Source organism: Pinus tabuliformis, chromosome 6, assembly GCF_031772625.1.
Source record: "Pinus tabuliformis cultivar Carrire ecotype Pingquan chromosome 6, CPIR1, whole genome shotgun sequence".
NCBI classification, from domain to species: Eukaryota; Viridiplantae; Streptophyta; class Pinopsida; order Pinales; family Pinaceae; genus Pinus; species Pinus tabuliformis.
The window spans coordinates 421,050,572-421,075,864 of record NC_142292.1 but is presented as its reverse complement, the minus strand read 5'-3'; the positions used below and the strand labels follow the sequence as shown (position 1 = coordinate 421,075,864).

At 38.6% G+C, this 25,293-nt stretch overlaps 1 protein-coding gene across 1 annotated transcript in view; it reads left to right on the top strand.

Moving 5' to 3' along the window:
* LOC149259101 (tubulin alpha-6 chain) overlaps nucleotides 1–25,293 on the top strand; it is a 244,780-nt gene that overhangs the window by 111,918 nt on the left and 107,569 nt on the right. The window contains exon 2 of the mRNA XM_089417434.1: nucleotides 18,407–18,651. Within this exon, the coding sequence (XP_089273560.1) occupies nucleotides 18,407–18,651 (245 nt within the window). The remainder of the gene's footprint in view (nucleotides 1–18,406; nucleotides 18,652–25,293) is intronic.

Genomic DNA, 25,293 nt, shown 5'->3' with positions numbered 1-25,293 from the left:
ATGATGGGAAGTGTGCAAGGAAGCTGATGACAACATCTTTGTGTAGAGGATTCTGGAACTATAGCCTAACTGCTTTGCTAGGCTGCAAGCCATAGCAAGCAGCTAAGGCTGATATGTATATGAACTAAATAATGAAGCAACAGAAGGATAGCGTGGGCAGCATGATGTATGAGATTATGGGCAGCATGATGTATGAGATCATGGGCAGCATAATGATGTATGAGATCATGAGCAACATGATGTATGGGCAGCATGATGTATGAGATTATGGGCAGCATGATGTATGAGATCATGGGCAGCATAATGATGTATGAGATCATGAGCAGCATGATGTATGAGATTATGGGCGACATGATGTATGAGATCATGGGCAACATAATGATGTATGAGATCATGAGCAGCATGATGTATGGGCAGCATGATGATGAATGAGATCATGAGCATGAGTAGCTTGATGATGAATAAGACCATGGAAGCATGAAGATGAGAGCAGCTCAGTCATCAAGGTTTAACACATGTGACAGTACAGCATGGTGTCACATGGTTATGTGTTGCAAATGAATGAGAGGCATCACTATGATAGGTGAAGGAGTCACCTTAGAGAATCAATTGAAGCTATATGTCTTCAACTGATCTCATGCAGATATCAAAAGTCAAAGTGTTGACTTCTATTGTAAATGTACTATCTCTCTCTCTCTTTCTCTGCTGAACTTTGAAGAACATAAAAGAAGAATTGATCAAGGGTTTCCCCACATTGTGGGGTTTGTCCCTGGCTAGCGCCACATCTTGTGTCCTTTTGTCTTGGCTTGTCTTCTGCAATTCACATCTATGTTCTATCTGCAGTTTACTTTAATGCTGATGTGATTGCTAATCGGGTAAAGATAACGTGAAAATTAAATAAATTGCTCTAGCATAGAACATACCTAAACTTAACAGTCTGCCATCTCGATGTGTATAATCCCCTCTCGTCATATAGCTCTTCAATTCCCTTGGATTAATTTTTTTTTTTTCTTGTAACTCTATTTTTATTTTTATTTTTAAATAATAATAATAATATTATTATTTTTTATATAAATAAATAACAATAATTATATTATTATTATGATTTTTTTTGTTAATAATTAAATTAATTAAATAATATGATTTAAGTATATGAATATGTCCAAAAGAGCGTATGTCTACAAAATTAAACCACGTATCATTTGACCTAACCGTCACCTCTTTTGAAATGTGCAGAATATATGCATCGGAAATCGTCAGCCTGCAATAGAAACGTGGAGTGGATATGTTGGCCAGCGGGCATTAAGGACAGGGCAGCGAGGACACACCAGCACGTTGTGATCTCAAATTCTTTTTGAAGTTTTGATACATCTCGCGAAAAATCTTTTTGAGATTCTTCTGCACGTTTGGAAAACGTCCTTCCTCAAGTCTGCAACAATCTTCTCTCCATCGTCTCTGTATATTTCCTTTATTTTAGAAATCTCCTCATTTGAGAAAAACTTTTCCGGGTTTTCTCTATCCCTTTTATTGTGCTGTTTGATGCAACTGGAAATCCGCGCATTTAACATAAACATTGCAGAAAGCTCTTTGAATTTCTTATTTTTATCATGTATTTCTGCTTCATATTCCTTTGCCTTCTCCTCTAAAGTACTTGAAAGCTTGAGCAGACCATCATAACCATTGGACAGTAGTTGAGATAATCGTGGGTCTACTTGTTTTAGAGCAGGCTCCACAAGCTCATGCAGGTTAAATTCGATTTTTTTCGTTTCCTCGCCGGATTCCTGGTTTATGTGGACGTGATTTATTAACATGTTCATCCATTCCATGGCAAATTTGATCAAAAGAAGTGGTCGATTCATTTCAAATCTGTACTCCTCGATATCTAGAAGCGCTTGCTCTTGTCCCCTTTTCTTGGCGACACTACAAGTCATGCTAGAAGGTTGATGGACGAAATATGTATCATTGAGGCAGCTCTCTTTTGGACCCAGAGTTTCTGTTAATCGCATTGGTGGATTTTCATTCTGAGCTATTATTGCAAGCACATGGGGTAAGGTAGTAGCTATCGTCTAAATCATTGTTTTTCTCGGCAGACTATTGTTTAATTTTTATATGTGAAGGCAAAACATAATAGCTTGCTGAGTCGTCTAATTTTTTGCAAGCTTCATTATCTATCATGTAGTTATCTTCATGTTCATTATCATCAATTTGATCGAAATCTTCTTCTTTTGCTTCCTCTTGTTTCGTTTCTTCATCATCACTATCATCTTCTTCTGCATAATTTTTCTTTAGGCATGTTGCAACTTCTGCAGATGATTTTTCTAATCGCTAAAATGTTTCTTGAATTTTACTAAATTGCTCAATGCGTTCAGGATGTGAACGTAATGGCACATTGTGCGGCGAACAACGTTCAAAGACCCGCATGATTATACTGTGCGCCATGGCTCTGATACCATTGAAGCATAAAAACCGATACTGAAGCAAGAAAACTGATAGCTTGGAAACTTGAATGTAAAAATACACAAAGGTATTTAATAATAATAATTTATTAATATATAAAAATTGTACAAGTGATATGAATGTTACAATGAGGCCCTTCTTTTATACCTCAGCAGGTGACCTTTCATGATTAGGCATGTCTTTTAGATATGCCTTTTCACTTAACTTAATGACTTCTTAACATAATCACTACTTGATTATTTAATATTTACATTTATTTTATTTATTTACTTGTTATGAATTATATTCATAACAATCTCCCTTGAGAATCAGCGTATCCTCTTGCTGGCCATGTGTAGAAAGCACTGTAAACAAAGGGGGACAAGTCTCTTAAATAACTTACGTAAATTCACAGTCAACATGCCGGCAAAATAATGAGTAAAGCATCCTCTGCGTATCCTCCAAATCAGGCCTGCATATACACTGAAAAATTTGCCAGCGTTGATGCTCTGGATATCCTCTTGTGATTGGCTGTTAGTGGGAGACAAGAATTGTCCCATGTGGCAGTTCTGTCCCCACTCAAAGTTTAACAAAACCGTGAGTTAAAACTCTTGCTGGGTTGTGGAATTCTTTAGTGGCATGTGCATAAATCTGTGTGTTATCATCAACATATAACTGCCTGTAGAGTGCTGTAATGAACTGCATGTGGCTGCCCGCGTGTAACCTTAATTGCTGTGCGTATATCCTCATGTGGGCTGCCAGCATTGACTGCTACTTGGCCTTAATGATATTCCAATGTGGCTGCCATGTCATTGCTTGCCCCCCACTAACTTTAATGTGCACCAACATGTTGAAATAAATCAAAATATTTAAACTTTAGCCATATGTAATATTTCAACGTTGCCTCTTTAACTCAACATTGACCCTTTTGACTCCCTTTGACTTGCATTTGGAACTTTGACTTTGAATTTCCTCCATGTGGTGGGCCCCACATGGCTGCCACATCACCCTTGATATTCCCTTATATTTCCATGTCAAAATTTGACTTATTTTGACTTTGGAAAATTTTATAAATTTTTTCACTTGTTGAATTTTTTTATTTTTTTTCGCATTTTTTGCCATTGTCACTAGGAAAACCGGCTTTTGAGGGGCTATAAGTCATTTTCTGACCCTTAAAGTGGGTCTTAGAATAATGTGAGTCCATGAGGATGAATTTTGAGTAGTCACATGCACCAGACATTTCCTAAAGCCACTTATTTACACATTACATAGAAAATAATTAAAGAATCCCGTTTTGCGGGAAATTTTTAATTATTAAAAATCCTACTTAGACCTAGCCAAATTCCATGAAATTTTTTGTGTGATCTAGTATGGTAATATACATCGACTCTAGACACTAAAATGTGTTAGGGGCTCAACTTTCAAACCGTCACCCCGACTCTGGGGTAAAAAATGAGTGAAAAACCCATAAAATTATTCGCCTCTGAAAAAGAAGGGATAATTAACCAGATAAAAAAAACACTCCAAGGTGTACGTGTTTGTTGATCGAGTCCCAACATCCTAGGCCTGTTACAGACTCAAAAACTCATCGTTATGAGTATTTCTTATTACAATTCTCCGCAGAGTGTGGTGGGTACAAGAAAGATGATGAGAAGATAGAAGTAGAGTTAAAAAACTCTGTTGACTGATGATATCTGATGGTACAAGTGTTCTCTGGATCATTCTTTGGCATTGAGTTTTCATATAATCTTCTAGACCCTAAATGGGTATTATTCTTCCATTTATGCGTTTTATTGAAAATATCAGTTAAATAGCATTAAGGGTTTTATTTCAAGTCCGTAGACTAAGCGCTAAACCTTTTTCATTATATATCGTTTTGGGAATCGTGGGTAGTATTCCAAACAATAAATGGTATATCGCGTGGTATAAAAATGGTAAATGGTATTTTCTTAAGTCGTGCGACTAACCTAAGAGGGCGACACATAGCACGAGAAAACCACTTATCTCGCGCACTCTCGACCTATTATCTATCGTGCTAGTTATCGCGCGATATTGCACGACATCCTTTGGATTTGGGTAGTGAGATCAATGGTGGAGATTGAAGCGCTCGGGGAGTAGAAAAGTCAAAGTGGGATTGACGGAGATTGGTCAGGTAAGTGGGACCTCCAGTATGAAATCTACCCGTATAATCTGATTAACATGCAATTCTTTAGTTTTCCGGTAAAAAAAAACTATTTTGGATTCGGGAATTCCACTTCATTTGGTATCGGAGCCTAAGGATGAGGTTATGCTACAACAAAGAAGCCACCTAGAAGAGGAGCTGGCATAGGTTGGGGAAGATTTGTAGCCAATGCAGTTTTGCTAGAAGAGATTCAACACCTCGTACAAGGATGGAGACAATGGAAACTGCTCAAAGGAAAGCACCTGATGAAGGAGATGTCACTGCTGCGGAGGAATCTTCTGAGGAAGAAGAAGAGGATGAAAGCGAAGCTATCAAAGTTCTCAAAATGTTGGCCAAAGCAAGTGGAAGACCAAAGGTGGAAATACCTTTGTATGATGGGAACTTCAATGTAGAAGAGTTGATGGAATGGATCAGTTCATTAGACAAGTATTTCGACTATGAGGAGGTTGATGATAAAAAGAAGGTGAAATTTACAGTTACCAGATTGATGGGCCATGCCGCTATCTGGTGGGATGACATACAAACATACGAAGAGAGAAAGGGGAAGCCCAAGATCAAGCAGTGGGATAAAATGGTGAGTAAATTGAAAGGTAAATTCACGCCAAAAGATTATCAGTTAAATCTTTTCAGACAATTACAAAATTTGAGGCAAAAAGGAATGGTTGTCAAAGAATACACGAAAGAGTTTTATAAGCTAAGCATTAGAGCAGGATATGCAGAGGATGACTTAGAAATGGTAGCCAGATACATCAATGGCTTGAAATATGACATACAAGATGAAATCAGTGTGTTGAGTCTAAAGACAATTGGTGATGCCTATCAAGCAGCTTTGAAGGCAAAGGAGAAGATGTTGAGGAAGCAAAATTAGAGGAATAGAGGAAGAGGTCCAGCAAGAGGTAGAGGAACTACTAGATTAAGATTCCAGCATTCTCAGGGTGAAGCAGGAGGTTCAAGTAGTAGACGACCACAGAGAGGAGACTCTGGTAGAGGGAGATTTGCACCCAGAGGAAGAGGCCGAGGAAGAGAAATTCGGTGTTACACATGCGGGGAATGGGGACACAGATCATGGGACTGTCCTCATAATAAAGCAACAAATTAGCAGAATGTGAATGTGGCTGAGGCAAAGGAAGAAAATCCTCAAATTGCAAGTAAAGAAGAACCACCCGAAGTAGGAGAATCCTTGTTATTGAAAAGGGTATTGCTTAAAGCAGAAAAAGAGACAGGAGAGCCAACTCAGAGAAAGAATCTATTCAGAACTACATGCAAGTCCAAAGGAAAATGCTGTAAAGTGATAATTGACAGTGGAAGCACTGATAACCTTGTTTCTACAAAAATGGTGGACAAGTTAGGATTAGTGAAAACAGTACACCCTACTCCTTACAAAGTATCGTGGCTGCAAAAAGGACATCAGCTTATTGTGACAGAACAATGCAAGGTAGAGATCTAGATTGGTACTTATAAGGATGTGATATTATGTGATGTAATGCCAATGGATGTATGTCATATATTGCTGGGAAGACCTTGGCAGTTTGATCGGAAAGCTATGCATGATGGGAGAAGAAACACTTACACTCTAGAGAAGGATGGAAATAAACACACACTGCTGCCATTGAAGGATGAAGCAGGCAAAGAAGCGCTTGGAAACAATGTTATGTTGATAAGTGGGAAAGAACTGCTACAAGAAGTCAAGAAGGATGAAAAGATACATTTTGCTGTCATAAGGAGACCTAAGGTAATTTTGACTTCCACAAACTTAGATGATTTATCTGAAGAAATCAAAACTCTATTGAATGATTTTGCTGATATTATTGTGGATGAGTTGCCAAATGCATTACCACCAATCAGGAGTATTAGTCATCACATTGATCTAATACCTGGAGCAAGTTTGCCAAATAAAGCAGCATACAGGTTAACTCCTCAAGAAAATGCAGAAGTTGGGAGACAAGTGCAGGAACTGATGGATAAGGGATTAATCAGAGAGAGCCTTAGTCCATGTGCTGTACCAATAGTACTCAGTCCAAAGAAAGGTGGTGAATGGCGCATGTGTATTGATTCCAGAGCCATAAACAAGATTACTATCAGGTATAGATTTCCTTTACCACACATGGATGATTTGATGGATTGTTTAAGTGGGTCAAAGTATTTTACTAAAATAGATCTGAAGAGTGGATACCATCAAATAAGGATTAGAGAAGGAGATGAATGGAAGACTGCATTTAAAACAAATAGTGGGTTGTATGAGTGGTTAGTGATGCCTTTTGGACTCACTAATGCACCCAGCACATTCATGAGATTGATGAATGAAGTCTTGAAGGAATATGCAGGCAAGTTTGTCATTGTTTACCTTGATGATATTCTAGTTTTCAGTCGAAGCAAAGAGGAACATCTGGAGCATCTTAAGTTGGTTTTGAGAACTTTGCAGAAAGAGAAACTGCTAATAAATCTGAAGAAATACAGTTTTATGAAAGAAGAGTTAATCTATTTGGGATTTGTAGTTTCTAAAGAAGGTCTAAAAATGGATCTAGAGAAAGTCCAAGCAATTTGGAACTGGCCAACCCCAAGAAACATATTTGAGGTAAGAAGCTTTCATGGTCTTGCAAGTTTCTATAGAAAATTTATCAGAAGGTTCAGTTAGATTTGTGCACCAATTATTGAAACAATCAAAGAGACTAATCAACCATTCAAGTGGACAGAAGCAACCGACCGAAATTTTAAGTTGCTGAACAAGAAAATTACAGAAAAACCAGTTTTAGCTTTCCCTGATTTTGGAAAAGTTTTCCAAGTTGAAACTGATGGTAGTGGAGTTGCAATTGGAGCAGTTTTAAGTCAGGAATAGAGACCAATAGCATACTTTAGTGAGAAACTAAATGAAGCTAAGAAGAAATATTCCTCTTATGACAAAGAATTTTATGCTATTGTGCAAGCTTTAAAAAAATGGAGACATTATTTGCTACCAAAGGAGTTTGTATTGTATTCTGACAATCATGCATTACAGTTCATAAACAACCAGCCAAAATTGAACCAGAAGCATGCCAAGTGGGTAGAGTTTTTGTAGAGTTTTACTTTTGTGATTAAACATACTAGTGGTAAGTTGAACAAAGTTGCAAATGCTTTGAGCAGGGTAAATTTCATTGTGCAAGAATTAAAATTTGGTGTTGTAGGATTTGAAGAAATGGTTGATATGTATAAAGATGATGCAAAATTTAAAGATATTTATGTAGTTGTACGAAATCTAGCAGGTCATAATAGAAGCCAGTGGTTGGATTATCTTATCAAGGAGGTTTACTGTTTAAAGGTAACAAACTGTGTATTCCCAAATGTTCTATAAGGGAAAACATAATCAAGGAGAAACACAATGGAGGGTTATTTGGACACTTTGGAAAAGACAAAACCTTTGCTTAGGTAAATGCTTTTTACTACTGGCCAAAGATGCAAACTGATGTTAAGAGATTTGTTGAGAAGTGCAGGATTTGTCAGCATGCTAAGGGGAGAAGCCAAAATATAGGATTATATCAGCCATTACCAATACCAGACTGACCATGGGATGCAGTTAGTATGGATTTTGTTTTGGGATTACCTAAAACTCAAAGAGGAAATGATTCCATTTATGTTGTGGTAGATAGATTTTCTAAAATGGCACATTTCATTGCATGCAAAAAGACTAGTGATGCAACACATATTGCTAATCTGTTTTTTTAAGAAGTTGTAAGGTTACATGGATTGCCTATAAGTATTGTGTCTGATAGGGATACAAAGTTTGTTGGGCATTTCTAGAGAACTCTTTGGAAGAAACTAGGTGCCAACCTTAGTTTCAGTTCAACATATCACCCTCAAACAGATGGGCAGACCGAGGTAGTAAACAAAAGCCTGGGAAACATATTGAGGAGTTTAGTGTATAAAAATCCTAAGCAGTGGGATTTAGCACTTGCTCAGGCTGAGTTTGCTTATAATGATACTCCAAACTGGAGTACTGGGATGAGTCCATTCCAGATTGTTTTTGGGATGAATCCAAGAGGTGTGTATGAGCTCAGAAATTTGGGCAAACAGGAGACAAGAAGTGCAAAGGCTGAAGAGTTTGCAAAGCAGATGCAGAGACTACAGGAAGATGTCAAAGACAGATTGCAGGAAAGCAGTGGCAAATACAAATAGAGAGCTGATATGAAGAGGAGAGAAAAAGAATTCCAAGTGGGTGATCTAGTGATGGTGTACTTGAGGAAAGAAAGGTTTCTTGTTGGGACTTACAACAAATTAAAGATGAAAAAGATAGGGCCATGCAGAATTGTGAGAAAGTTTTCAACCAATGCTTATGAAATTGAATTGCCAGAAGGGGTTGGAATATCACCTATCTTCAATGTTGCAGATTTGTATCCATACAAAGAGACAGAGTCAGAGCTACAGGATGAACCTACAGAAGATGAAGTTTAGACTTTAAATTGGGAAGAACAAATGCCAAAGACAGTCAAGAAAGAGGTGGAAGCTGTTTTGGAGAAAAGAGTATCCAAAAGAACCAGAGGACAAGTTTATTTTCAGTATCTAGTCAAATGGAAGGGACAGCCAATGGAGGATGCAGCAGAATTACAGAAGTATGAATGATTCTTTTCTTCCTTGGGAGTCTGATGCAGGAGCATTCGGACTTAGCTAGCAATGTGATTGTATGTAAACAAAAGTGTGGGAAACATATTGAGAAGTTTAGTGTATAAAAATCCTAAGCAGTGGGATTTAGCACTTGCTCAGGCTGAGTTTGCTTATAATGATACTCCAAACTGGAGTACTGGGATGAGTCCATTCCAGATTGTTTTTGGAATGAATCCAAGAGGCGTGTAGAGCTCAGAAATTTGGGCAAACAGGAGACAAGAAGTGCAAAGGCTGAAGAGTTTGCAAAGCAGATGCAGAGACTACAGGAATATGTCAAAGACAGATTGCAGGAAAGCAGTGGCAAACACAAATAGAGAGCTGATATGAAGAGGAGAGAAAAAGAATTCCAAGTGGGTGATCTAGTGATGGTGTACTTGAGGAAATAAAGTTTCTTGTTGGGACTTACAACAAATTAAAGATAAAAAAGATAGGGCCATGCAGAATTGTGAGAAAGTTTTCAACCAATGCATACGAAATTGAATTGCCAGAAGGGCTTGGAATATCACCTATCTTCAATGTTGCAGATTTGTATCCATACAAAGAGACAGAGTCAGAGCTATAGGATGAACCTACAGAAGATGAAGTTTAGACTTTAAATCGGGAAGAACAAATGCCAAAGACAGTCAAGAAAGAGGTGGAAGCTGTTTTGGAGAAAAGAGTATCCAAAAGAACCAGAGGACAAGTTTATTTTCAGTATCTAGTCAAATGGAAGGGACAGCCAATGGAGGATGCAGCAGAATTACAGAAGTATGAATGATTCTTTTCTTCCTTGGGAGTCTGATGCAGGAGCATTCGGACTTAGCTAGCAATGTGATTGTATGTTCACATGTTGTGACTAACATGAAATGAATTTCATCAACTTAAGTGGTCAAATCAATTTTTAGTAGAGAGGGTTGGATCTCTCGAATTTATTTTTACTTCAATTATTGTAATAATTAGAACATTGTATTATTTTTAGAATAGGAGATAAGTTTTAGGATAGGGGTGTATCAAAGCTTGATAATATGGATTTAATTGTTGAACTGATAAAAATAGAGATTGAGTTGTCAATTAAAGTTAGAATAGGATTTGATCCATTAAAGAGGAAAAAATGTAATGATAGAAAGGAGAGAGGTAGCGAGAGGAGAGAGGGGCTTTTTTGAGAGTAAAAGAAACAGAGGTCAGACAAACTGATGTAATCGAGCTGAGAGGGCCAAGACTCTGTAATTCATATTTACTTGAATAATTGATTTAAGTTTGGTGTGTACGTATTGTTCCTGGTGCAGAAATTTCTTTGTAATCTGCGTTCTAGAACCTAACCGGGTATTGTTCTTCCATTTATGCGTTTTATTGAAAATATCAGTTAAATAGCATGAAGGGTTATATTTCAAGTCCATAGACTAAGCGCTAAACCTTTTTCATAATATATCGTATTGGGAACCGTGGGCAGTATTCCAAACAATAAATGGTATATCGCGTGGTATAAAAATGGCAAATGGTATTTTTCTAAGTCGCGCGACTAACCTAAGAGGGCGACATGTAGCATGGGGAAACCACTTATCTCATGCGCTCTTGACCTATTATCTATCGTGCTATTTATCGTGCCACATCTGTTGGATTTGGGTAATGAGATCAATGGTGGAGATTGAAGCGCTCGGGGAGTAGAAAAGTCAAAGTGGGACCGGCGGAGATTGGTCTGGTAAGTGGGACCTCCAGTACGAAATCCACCTGTATAATCTGATTAACGTGTAATTCTTTAGTTTTCCAGTAAAAAAAAAACTATTTTGGATTTGGGAATTCGACATCAATACTTTAGCAGGTGACCTTTCATGATTAGGCATGTCTTTTAGACATGCCTTTTCACTTAACTTAATGACTTCTTAACATGATCACTACTTGATTATTTAATATTTACATTTATTTTATTTATTTACTTGTTATGAATTATATTCATAACAATCTCCCTTGAGAATCAGCGTGTCCTCTTGCTGGCCATGTGTAGAAAGGACTGCAAACAAAGGGGGACAAGTCTCTTAAATAACTTACGTAAATTCACAGTCAACATGCCAGCAAAATAATGAGTAAACCATCCTCTGCGTATCCTCCAAATCAGGCCTGCGTATACACTGAAAAATCTGCCAGCGTTGATGCTCTGTATATCTTCTTGTGATTGGCTGTTAGTGGGAGACAAGAACTGTCCCATGTGGCAGTTCTGTCCCCACTCAAACTTTAACAAAACCATGGGTTAAAACTCTTGCTGTGTGGAATTCTTTAGTGGCATGTGCATAAATCTGTGTGTTATCATCAACATATAACTGCCTGTAGAGTGCTGTAATGAACTGCATGTGGCTGCTCGCGTGTAACCTTAATTGCTGTGCGTATATCCTCATGTGGGCTGGTAGCGTTGACTGCTACTTGGCCTTAATGATTTTCCAATGTGGCTGCCATCTTATCATCAACATATAACTGCCTGTAGAGTGCTGTAATGAACTGCACGTGGCTGCCAGCGTGTAACCTTAATTGCTGTGCGTATATCCTCATGTGGGCTGGTAGCGTTGACTGCTACTTGGCCTTAATGATTTTCCAATGTGGCTGCCATGTCATTGCTTGTCCCCCACTAACTTTAATGTGCACCAACATATTGAAATAAATCAGAATATTTAAACTTTAGCCATATGTAACATTTCAACGTTGCCTCTTTAACTCAACATTGACCCATTTAAGTTTTGACTCCCTTTGACTTGCATTTGGAACTTTGACTTTGACTTTCCTCCATGTGGTGGGCCCCACATGGCTGCCACATTACCCTTGATATTCCCTTTTATTTCCATGTCAAAATTTTACTTATTTTGACTTTGGAAAAATTTATAAAATTTTTCACTTCTTGAATTTTTTCTCATTTTTTGCCATTGTCACTAGGAAAACCGGCTTTTGAGAGACTATAAGTCATTTTTTGACCCTTAAAGTGGGTCCTAGGATAATGTCAATGTTTTTAAAACCGGAACCGGTGACCGGACCGGTCCACCTAATGAACCGGTTTACCGACCGGAACCGGTCTAACCGGCACTGGTTTGGTCTAAACGAACCGGTTTTAAAAAAATACATTAAATAATTAATTTTTAATGAAACAAAACTATTTTTAAGATGTAAAACCATGATTCCAAGCCAATAGAGACAAAATATGCAAAGTTTGCTCATTTATATACCATGTAAAGGTGAATACATCAAAATGGCACCGAGTGCAATACATATCATCAACAAAATAGCAAAATACATAACAAATGAGGCTCTAAATGGCCTATAAAGTCCAAAAACATTGCTGCAAGCTATGAGGCCATTGGCCTACTACAAGTCTACAGTATACACATGATCAATCATCAAGTTCATTACCACTACTAGTAGTAGACACAAGATCATCATCAGGAGCTACATAGACATCATCTGGTTCAGAGTCTGAGGATGCCTCAGCCTGATCTGCAACCTCAGTATCAATGCCACCAATGACAATAGAAGTGGACCTAATGGAAGCACGAGTTTGTCGACCTGCATGACTAGTGCCTTCCATTGGTTCCTTGCCTTTCCTTGATGCCGCTATTGATCCTGGTTCTGATGCCACCACATAATCTGCTTCATCCCCCGCCAAAGCCATGTCGATATCAAAATCAGCCTCAAATACAGGTTCTTCAGTCTCCTCCACCCATTCTGATGTTGGATCAATATCGTCCAACACAATGGGATCTAGATCAGGAGTTTTTCTTATCATTTGGAGCTCTAATTGCATTTATTGTTTACCCCCAAACCATGAAATCCTGAAAACCATTAAGTCTGCTGAATTTTGAGTGAAATCTAAAATTCTAGTTTCTCCATATGAAATCCAATGAGGTCGAAACCACTCTCAAACATCCTGAGTCATTTCATGGTAATGTTAAAAATTTAAGTAAAAGGATGAAAATGAAAATTAAAGGAAATGTCACTTTTACTTTAAGAATTTAACATTACCATTAATTGCCAACATTGTTAGGGTTGAAACACCCTTAGTCCCCCCCCAAAACCCCTCAAACACAGTCAAAAACATGTTTTTTTAACTTTATGGTGGTTGTGCCTAAAACCGGCCGGTTTAAGACAAAACCGGCCGATTTGTAACAAGCCGGCCGGTTTTGTCCTAAACCGGCCGGTTTTCACCGGTTAGGGCCAAAAATCGAGCAAATGAAGGGTCTGACTGGGTTTTTAGGCCGGTTCGGATCGGCTAGCTAGCTAACCGGCCGGTTTGACCGGTTACCGGTTTTTCTGAGCGGTTTTTAAAACTATGGATAATGTTGGGTCTCTGAGGATGAATTTCAAGTAGTCACATGCACCAGACATTTCCTAAGGCCACTTATTTACACCATTACATAGAAAATAATTAAAAAATCCCGTTTTGCGGGAAATTTTTAATTATTAAAATATCCTACTTAGACTTAGCCAAATTCCACGAAATTTTTTGTGTGATTTAGTATGGTAATATACATCGACTCTAGACACTAAGATGTGTTAGGGGCTCAACCTTCAAACCGTCACCCCGGCTCTGGGGTAAAAAACAGAGTGAAAAAACCCAGAAAATTATCCGTCTCTGAAAAAGAAGGGATTATTAACCAGATAAAAAAACACTCCAAGGTGTACTCGTTTGTTGATCGAGTCCCAACATCCTAGGCCTGTTACAGACTCAAAAACTCATAATTACTAGTATCACTTATTACAATTCCCCGTAGGGTGTGGAATCTGGGTACAAGAAAGATGATGAGAAGATAGAAGTAGAGTTAAAAAACTCTGTTGACTGATGATATCTAATGGTACAAGTGTTCTCTGGATCATCCTTGGGCATGGAGTCTTCATATAATCATCAAGTGCCACTCCAGTGGTCAACAGGCTCTAAAACCAGCTGTGCTTGCTCTCATACAACACAAATTTTTGGAGCGTCCTTGTGTAGGGGTCAAACTTCCAGTTGCTTCTTGTCTCAGTAGTATCATGATGTTCACTGCACCTATACCTCCTTACAGTGATGATATAAAGAGGAGAGTCTTTAGTTTAATAGTGGAGACTTTTTAGGATTTGGATAATAGTGAGGGCCCTACCTTTGGAAAGAGGTTAGAGATTCTAGAAGTCATGGTCTTGGTTAGATCTTATGTCCTCATGTTTGAGTTGGGGTGTGACCATTTGATCCTGCAGATGTTCCAATGCTTCTTTAGAATTAGGAAAGATCATCCTGACACAGTCATAACACACATGCAGTCCATTTTATCCTCATGTATGGGAGGCCATGATGCCATTTGCAGGAGGTTGCAGTCTAGATTGTTGGCCATGTGGAGGAGAGAAAAATTGGTCTCACCTGCTGCTTATGAACTAACCAAAAGGTTGGTTAAGCAGAACATTGGTTTGTTCAGGAGATGATTGACCTAGGAGGAGTTGCGGAGGATTGGTGGTGACCAACCATGCAACAAGAATGAGTTGATGAGGAAGGGTCTTTTGCTTCATTTGCAAGGAACCTGAACACTCATGCTTGAGTAACACTGAGGAGATGGCAAAGGTAGATTAGGAGGAGGGTCCTTTTGACTTTTCGGATGAGGATTCTTCTTTTCTAGTTTAGCCCATGAGTTCTTACGAGGATACCTTTGAGGAGCATGAACATTCATGTGGATTTGTTGGCAATAGTCCTAGATATGCATCCATGTGAGCTGGAGGAGTATGTTGAGCAACAGATTGTCTAGGGAGCAGACTTGCGAGATCGGTTGGTGATTCAACATGGTGAGTGCATAGAGGAGAGTGGGTCAGATAAGGAGGATGATATGACTAGTTTGCGTGACAGGGTCAACAAGTGGTTCGTGCTGAGCCCATGTTGGGGGAGGATGAGCAACAGTCCTTTGGGCCAGCCATGGGCGAGGAGTGGACAAATGTACAGACAACTAGCAGGGTGGTAGTATGTGCAGACACTTGTCATCAGGAGGTGTTGGAGCTTGACAGGGTAGTTTTGCAAGAGGCTAGTAGACGGGAGGAGCGTGGAGTTTTCAATCAGAGGATGGAGGAGTTGTTGGAGATGGTGGTGAATCCATCTTTGGGCCTACCCATTGATGAGGTGCAAATAGGTGCAGTGGTGGCCAGTGGAGTTGTAGTATTTCCAAGCCATAGCCCTCTCCAAGAGTACATAGACAAGGCTTGTAGCACATCTTGCCCACTTTTGCATATTATAAATGGAGGGGCAGGTTTCCTTAGACAAATCTTGTTGATTGACCAGGCAGAGCATCATGAGTGGAGCAAGGACCAATATCAACCTAGTAGACTTGTCCCTTACATAGGTGTCCATGCATTAGGTTGGAGAGGGGTGATGAGTTGGTACTCGGTGGAGGGAGCAACAACTATAGTTGGAGATAGAGCACTAGAGCCATGGGATAGGGGTGCTGATGATTGGACATGGTGGCATTGGGATCCAAGAGGATCTGTTGATGGTAGGACGAATCAAAGTTTAGTCTGGGATCCGGGCATTAAGGGATCCGTTCTTGGTTGGGTGGCACAGAGGTATGGTATCACTTAGTGGTTTTTATGGGATCCAGGTATTGATTCCTAGTTCCACTGGATTGCCAGGTTGGTCAACAGATATAGATTGCTTGAGGGAAAGAAATCTTGGGGCGGAAGGGTTTGTCATGTTCATTTTTCTGGTTTCCCTTACGACGTGGTCAGGATGGACTTCGAGGGTTGGAGGCAGCTTGGTCACATCAACCTTTACTCTATCAGTGGGCCCAGGGGCTTTTGGAGGGGTTTTGAGGAGTTTTTATGAGGTTCGATGGCATTCGCTTGGTATATTCCATCATCCGCACAGTTGGCCTTTTGTTCCGTTGTATTCTGACAACTTTCAAAAAACAAAGTTATTAATGAGCCTGACTCAATTAATTACGCTTAAGGTGGCATGTCGGGAGGAATACTTGACAGAACACCTTACTGTAATAGCTCGTTGGAAACAGAACGAGAAGATCTAAAGAAGTGAGTTTCAGTGGGCTTGAGAAGGCATGGTGGCCAAGTTACCATTTTCCCACATTAAAAAGATATTTTAATTGAAATAAAGGAGGGAAATGTGCTCAATGATTAAAATAATAATAAAATAGGAGGTTCTAAAGGGGTCCATCAGACCTATAAAAGAGGACGAGAAGGCCATTAGAGGACATCTTGGATTTGATCTTCTTCTTGTATGAGAGGTTTGAGAACCCGATTCTCTCCTTCATGTGTAGCCCCAGGACGGAAACCCTCGGGTGATTGAGTGAGATTGGGCGAGTACCCATCTCCTTTGGGTGAATTCACCCAAAATTAAGAGGAGAGCTTAGCAGTGCAGTTCATGTCAGTTTGGAGGGCCGGTGTAGTGCAGCAAATTATCTTGGAGGCCAACCTTCATCTCAGCAATTTTGGTTGTATATGCATGTAACCCCAGTTTATCTATTATAAGAAAAGTTGAGATTGTTCTTGTTCACCTTGTTGTTATTTTGCCTTATTTTAGTGATTATATTATTACATGACAATTTTTTGTTGAATGTATGGTAATTTTATGGAGAAATTTGGTTGAGTTGGATTTCTGCAAAATTAGTCAAGAATTTCCGATTTGGGATATTACAATTCTTGACATGGTATCGTCATAAGGACTATTTTTATGCTAGCTTTTGTACAATTTTTGATCTGCCTATTTCCAGGGTTGATTGGAGTTATGATAAGGGCCATTACTATATTGCCTTTTGTACATTTGATCTACCTATTTACGGGGTCATGTTCAAGATACATCTTATAATTCTTGCTCTCTCTTTGTGGAAGATGATCTGCATATACTTTCTTATTATGAATAAATGGTTCTATGCATTCTTTTTCTTGATCTTGTGTTAGTTTCAATTTTCAGTTGTCTGAATACATATTTTGCATTCACACCTCATCCAAACTTGAAGCTTTCTCTTTGTACAGAAAATGCTGAGTTGCTTTGGTGGCTATCTATAGTTTGCCTTTACAGGGAGTGAGTATTTCAACTTTCCTGGAGTATTGCATAATGATTTTGGTGTTGTGGTTTTTTGTAAGAACTAGGGTTCCAGTCAATGAAGATACTTAGCTCACTAGGGTTGCTATATTTTGGTAAAATTGTAGAATTGGAGGAGGAGCATATATCTTGTGCCACTTTTTTCATTCACACCTCATCCAAACTTGAAGCTTTCTCTTTGTACAGAAAATGCTGAGTTGCTTTGGTGGCTATCTATAGTTTGCCTTTACAGGGAGTGAGTATTTCAACTTTCCTGGAGTATTGCATAATGAGTTTGGTGTTGTGGTTTTTTGTAAGAACTAGGGTTCCAGTCAATGAAGATACTTAGCTCACTAGGGTTGCTATATTTTGGTAAAATTGTAGAATTGGAGGAGGAGCATATATCTTGTGCCACTTTTTTCTATATAATTACTCTTGTTTGGTCTTTGTGATTTTGATGCACAAGTGATACTGTTTTTTATAATTTTTTCCGTGGTTTCATTAACATCTGTTGATATATTTAATATTTCCATAATATTAATTTTTCTACTTATAGTCCTTTTCTGCAACCAAAGAAAAGGGAATCATTGTAAGTTTAATGGAGTTTTCACTCGTGTTCTTTTATTTCTTCTTTCCCTCTGGAACTAACCACTTAGCTATCTGTGGCTTTGCTCTTAGATCTTTATTTTTACTTATTGGCTCATTAGCTTAGATTTTGGAGCTGCTGCAGGACCCCTACTTTGTGTGTCATGGATGGTACTCCGTTAGTCCAATGGACCTACTTTCATGGTCATTCATTGGACGTTAATAAAATTATCCCATCTTGTCATATCTTGAACTTATACTCTCCATCACTGTACATGTCCAGTTATATGGTTAGGTCCTATGTTGTATATGCAGTGATATGGCACATTGGGATTTTAATGCATAGCTCCTGATTGGTATTCATCTGTCGACTGCTATGCTGACCCCGTCCAAATTCTGGGCTATTTGTTTGTCTCTATATGCTAGCTATTTGTTGTTCTCATCCAAGTAGCTTTAAATCTTTTTTCAACATGTTCTAGATTCCTTTCTAAGAAATATAAATTATGGCCTACTGTTTCCTTGCTACCTATTTCTTTCATTTCATAGCTGAGTTATTCTAAGGAATGCAGGTGAAGAACCTCCAGAGACTTTGTTTATGAAGGAGCTGAAGCGGCGGGGAATGACTCCTGCATCATTATTGGAAGAGAGTGACAAAAATCCATATGGGACAGGTAGCACAGAGACAACGACAAGGGAAGAAGGCAATGAAGGATTTGCAAGCAGAAATGGCAGACGTATTTTCACAGGAATTGATGATCGGAATGAAGTTGACCAGAGAGCACGTTCAATGGCCTTGAACAGTGAAGGTCTTGAAGTAAGGTCTATAGTACCCTTGTTCTTTACCCAAACTTCATTATAAACAATATTGGATGAAAATATTCAGACGCATTTCATTTATATCCAGAATTTGAAGATTTATACTTTATAGTACCCTTGTTCTTTAGCCAAACTTCATTATAAACAATATTGGATGAAAATATACAGATAAGTTTCATTTATATCCAGAATTTGAAACTTGTTTTGTTAACATTTCAACCACATGGTCCGTTTATTATATGCTGACTCTAATTTTTCCCGACATCTTTTGGTTTATGATATACTGACTCTAATTTTATTTCTCTCTTTTTATGTTTGCTAAATTTCTCCAAGATGAACTTCTATCATTTGATGGGTCATGAATTTTCACTGAAAATATTTGCAAAAATTCTTTGATGAAATATACAGGTCTTCATTCCCCTCGTGGAAGATTTAGAGTCATCTAAATATTAATCAGTTACATCCATAGTTTTTAAAACCGGAACCGGTGACCGGACCGGTCCACCTAATGAATTGGTTTACCAACCGGAACCGGTCTAACCGGGATTGGTTTGGTCTAAAAGAACCGGTTTTAGAAAAATACATTAAATAATTATTTTTTAATGAAAAAAACTATTTTTAAGATTTAAAACCATGATTCCAAGCCAATAGAGACAAAATATGCAAAGATTGCTCATTTATATACCATGTAAAGGTGAATATATCAAAATGGCACCGAGTGCAATACATATCATCGACAAAATACATAAGCAATGAGGCTCTAAATGGCCTCTAGAGTGCAAAAACAAAGCCTACAAACTATGGGGCCAATGGCCTACTACAAGACACCAGTCTAGACTCTACATATATGATAATAGTAATACTATAATAGTGATCAACATTATCACTTGAAGTTGAAACTTCTCATGAGTCTCAGTCATCATGATCAAACTCGGTTGAGTCTCGACTCCCAAACTTTGCAATCACAAACTTCTCTATTGGTTCAGTGACTTGAGTCTCAAACTTCTGAAGGTATTCTGCCCTAATATGCCCTATTATTTCATTTGGTGCTTCACATGGCTTTACATGGCCTCCTATCCCAGCCAAGTGTTGCTTGAACCTGTTAATACCCCCTTGAATGGATTTTTGGCAATATTTGCAGATCATTTTGCCATCAATCATATCACAATGAGCCCATGCAGTATCTCTGGCTTTTGGAGGCATGATGACTACCTGGATGGTAGATCATAGAAGTGAGAAGTTTATAACACATAAAAAAAATTAATTCATGGACAGCAGTCAAATGAGGAATTTTCAAGTGCAAATCCTTATCTGGAAATGCAAACTAGCTTCCTTAGCCTCCTCTTGAAGATGGCAACTCAACTGACAGCTACACACTATCTCCAAAATAGCTCCAACTCCAACTCCAAGATGACTACTTCAGCAAAAGCTCAACACTCTCCAAGCTCACAAACAAACTCACAAACACTCCAAATCAGTTGTGTGAGACAAATGAGAGTGAGAGGGGCCTCTTATAGGCTTGGAGAGGGTGTTTTTGGAGGGAAAACACCCTTAGTTCCCCCCAAAACCTCTAAACCACAATCAGAAATACGCTTTTTGCAAGTTATGGTGGGCATGCCTAAAACCGGCCGGTTTAGGACAGAACCGGCCGGTTTGATGCAAACCGGCTGGTTTTCACCGGTTAGGGCAAAAAATTGGCGAAATGGCCTTCCCAACTGGGTTTTTTGGCCAGTTTAGACCGGCGGCCTTGCTAACCGGCCGGTTAGACCGGTAACCGGTTTTTCAAAACGGTTTTGAAAACTATGGTTACATCTAACTGCACAAATATTTTGATCTAATACAAATCATCAACATAAATCTGAAAGGCTTTCTGTTCTTTTTATTGACACCAAATCTATTGATCTCAAGAAATACTTTCGTTTGTACAATTTGATTGGCACCATTGCAAAACTATTTTTCTCAACAGTTGTCCAAAACTACTGATACCTACTGCAGACTGTTGCTATTAATCTTACTAAATGACTGGCTTTTCTAACTTTGGTAAACTTAAACATAAAATAAACAAATAATAAAAATCACAGACCTTTATGAAAATCATACTTTTATTGTCCACCATGAACCAGAATCCCAACGGGAGGGTACATAATAGCAAGACTTCCCACTGACATAATTGATCTATGGTGTTCTATGAATGGCTAATTTTATCATCATCATCCGAGTCAATCTTTGATTGGGTACATTTCCTTATTGATTCTTTCCATTTTGCTCTAAATTTAGACCAGCTTTGATGCAGTTTTAATATCTATCTACCGTTGCCTCTCTAGAGCCTTCATCAACTCTTTTGAATTCTTTTTGGAGATCCTTAGGATTTCTTCAATCATCTTCCTTTGCACTATATAATCCTCCACATCTAATTTATCTAGAGAATCCTTTAGTGTTAGAATTTTCCACACACCCCAGATCTTGTCTATGCCTTAGCTAGAAACATAAACACATTAGCAGTGCCTAACTTCAAAACAACTTGCACAGAAGAAATATAACAGCAATCAGATCAATGATAGTACACAAGAGTTTAATGCCCAAATCCTGTTCCTTATCAGTCCTTTATTAAGAAAACCATAGGGTTCCTGTACAAGGGATCATGACACTTCAGAATCCTAGTACAATGCCAATAAATGAGATCAATCCTTTGACCAATAACCTAGGGTTGAGGCCAAATCCTTAGGCTCTCATCTGCCCAAAAAATGTAGTAAGTATACAAATGTACTTGCTGTTGCTGTCCTTGGAAACCAGTCCTTCTACAGCCCTTTGTTACAGCTGTCAACAATAGCCCCACTGCAGCCCTTTCCTTTAGGCTGTTGACAGTCCTGCAATCTCTGTTACACGGCCCTACTCCTTGCTTTCCACAGCCACCAAGGTCCACTGGGAGTTTGGTACTCATCAATGATGGAACCATAAGTAGTTAAAGGTTTTTCTATTGATAATCTAATTAAATATCCAGGAGGCCATGGAATGTTTTTGTCGAGTATTGTTGTAATTGGAGCTTTGCTTAGTGAAAGATTGCCCCACCGTAAGAGGCAAGTGAACATTACTTTCCTTCTTGTAATCAATAATACAATGATACATTTTTCATATTTCATTTTGTTTGTTTCTTGTAGATGCTTTTTAGCATTTATAGTCTTTGTATACCTAGTTTATGTTTCAAGTTTTTAGGGTCAACGAACACTAAAAGTTGTATTAGAATTTAGAGCTCTTTCTTTAACTAACATGCATCCAAATTTTAATAGATTTTTTTAGTCTAGAGATGTGTTTGACGTCATTAAATAACAAAGATCTGTTGTTTGATGTGTAAATTTGTGGTTGGGGAGAATGCATATAAAAAATACAAATGACATCATTGGGTTGAACACCCTTGTAACCTCTATTGGTACCCATTGAAGTAGTACTGCATCATACAACACTTGTATATGGACTTGTCTTCCACATACCCTAGGTTGTAAATGAAGCCTTATAGGCACACCTGAAACTATCTTTGCATAAATATAAAGTCATTTTGTCGCTATAGTACGTCAAGAAGAACACTTGGAGAGATCACTCTCACGTACTAGGGAATTGGGTAGTAGGGCTAATGGTATTGTTTATCCTCCTCAATGTTGTGAAATACTTGGGCGAGTGCTATTGTTGGAATCTCTTCAATATATTAGAAAGCTATGGCACTTGACACTCCTTTGTCATTGAGACCTTGAAAACCCTAGCCTATGCAGTACATTGGTAAATTTCTACATCTTTGAGCATAAAAGGAATTTGGGAATTCTGTTAGTGCAATAGGGCTCAACTAGGAGTGATACTCCCACCAACATAATACAGTAAAGTTTGTGTCTCCCTGGCACCATTATGGAATACCTATGTCAAATGATTCCTTGCTCCATGTTGATCGTGTGGGTCTACCTCTATAATAATTCTTTGTGTGGAGTTATAGACCTGATAGTAAAATATTTGTGCTATATCTCAAATTATTCCTTTCAAACCACTGGTTATTGTGAGATAAGTTGGGGCTAACACTTTGACTGGATCTCAAGTGGTCCCATGGTTCACACTCGCAACATGGTGTCCATAGAGGACAAAACCCAGATTTGCATAGTAAGTGTGAAATTTTAGTTATTGCTGCAGTTAGCTGGTTATTATTCTCCTGTCAATTGATTATTTGTCTTCTGCTAATAAAACAAGTTGCAGCTTCACAGAAAATAAATGAATCACAGGAACTGAGAAAATTATTGCACACACACAAATAATGGACACCAATATTTTGGACAAATGCCCCCGGAAAAACCCTGAAGGGAAAATTAGTTCTGCAAATGAGTATTTTATTAATTCTGTTGTTGCACAAACTAGTAGGCCTTGTAAAGGGGGAAAGCTAGAGGGCACAACAACACTTGGGACAAAGGCCCACTGTCACCACAGCCTAAGTCCCCTACTCTTCTCGGATTTTCATCGATGGGAGGAGTCCCAGTAATGCTCACTTGTGATAGATGTGTATCTATGATGGGTTTGAAGTGAGGCAAGGTAGCTCATTCAATGGAAAGGTTCAACGAAAGTGCAAGCTTTGGGAGAAGCTATTAAGACTTTCCACAAAAAACCCCTTGGAAAAGAGTGTACACGAGACCTAGGGTTGAAGTATATAACGAGATATGAGCACATCCAAGGTCAAGGTAGACAAGAGAAAAGGCAATGAGTGATTTACTTCAACAAGTACTAAAGCAAATGCCTTCAACGAATCCCCAAGTTGAAGGATTAGCTTCTAGAGTTCCCTCTTGATGTGATGGCTAGGGCATCAAATTTATGGAGATTCCATCGTGGGAATTCCTCCAAAACTTGAGGATCCCTAGAGGAGACACTAAGGAAGAATACTATCCAAACGAAATTCAAAACGTCCTCCTCCAAAAGATTTCACACCAAGCCCTAGAGGAGCCTCCCTATCTGTTGATTTTGGTAGTATTAGATGTGCTCTAGCTCCAAAATTATGCAGAAGGGCTAGAAAACATGAGATCTCCAAGACCCAAAAATCATCTGGAGAAATTCCACCTGGATGAGGAGTTATTAAAATAATTAATATTTTTAATGGGTTCCTAAGTCTAAACTTAGGAAAATAAAAATATTAATGGGTATTAATAAAGATAAGGGTGAGAAGCTTCTAAGAGACGAGGATCAAGTTTGTTTTAATCTTAGCCGTTGATTAGAGACTTAATATCGGCCGTTGATTCATCAACAAGAAAAGTATAACAGAAGACTTAGGATTATTTGGAGACACACTAGCGGATACTCAGTATCCCAAGGAAAATTGATTCTCAAAGAGAAGGATATCGATTTGAGAGGGAGAGTTGCAAGGTGGAGGAAGAGGAGGGCATTAGCAGCAGTTAGTGACTGAGGAGGAGGTGACGCTGAGGTATTGAGAGACATCGCAGAGGGAAGACACAGTCCTCACATAGGCTGACGCAGAGGGATGAAAAACCATGCAGAGTGACGCAGAGCTGGGAGAAGGGTCTCCAGGGTGTCAGAAAGTTTCCAGGAAAGGGATGAACCTTGTCTTAGGTGTTTTCTCTCAATAGTGTCTCAGTTTCTCTGTAAAATCATTCCTTGTAAAAGTGATTGTTGTTGAAGATTAATAAAACCCTCATCTGCTGCATCAGTTTTCCTGCATTGGGTTTTTTCGGGGACAATTGTCCAAAAGCAACTGTGTTGATGTGATTGGTTCTTGTACTTGTTATTTTCTCTATGAAATTATGTGATAACTACAGTAGAATTTATTTTAATGTTTGCTGAAGGGATTTCGTAAATAACTTATTGTGAGAAATAAGTAGTTGAAATAAATCAGTTACTGTAGTAGAATTTCAGGTTAGAAATTTTCACATGGTATCAGAGCAGAGATCCAGCAATAAGAGAGAAGAATTGACTATGGGTCAGGAGCATGATGCAAAGGCATCAACTCAGAGGGACTCACGCAGATTTCCAGAAAAAGAAGAAAGCGCGATGAACATGGATCACAATTATTATATGTTAGCTTCCAGATTGGGAGAAGAAGTCGCTTGCCTAGCAAGTTCTGCCTCCTCTGAGATTTGGTATATAGATAGTGGAGCTTCTTGGCATATGACAAGAATTCGAGAATGTTTTTCAAATTATCAGGAAGAAAGGATGAATTTTCAGATCACCATGGGAAATAAGGCAAAGTGTACCCTCGTAGGAAGAGGTATTGTAGTCTTTCAAACTGAAGCAGGAAAGCGGCTTCGAGCAACCAATGTGCTACATGTGCCAGGATTGGGGATGAACTTACTCTCCGTATCTCAACTTCAAAACAAGGGCTATGACATTTTCTTCATTAAGGAGAAAGTATATGTCAAACACTTGAGTTGGAAAAAGAAGGTCCAGATTGGAATCAGAAGTAATAGGCTGTATAGATTACAGCTAGAATCTCCAATGGCAATGATAGGTAGCATAGGAGATAAAGATTTGAATGAACTATGACACAGGAGGATGGGACACTTACACCATGGGGCTCTTAGAATTTTCGGGAAAACAGTATCAGGAGTTCCAAAATTAAGTACTAAACGAGATGATGTATGCAGAGGATGCGTCCCATGGGGCT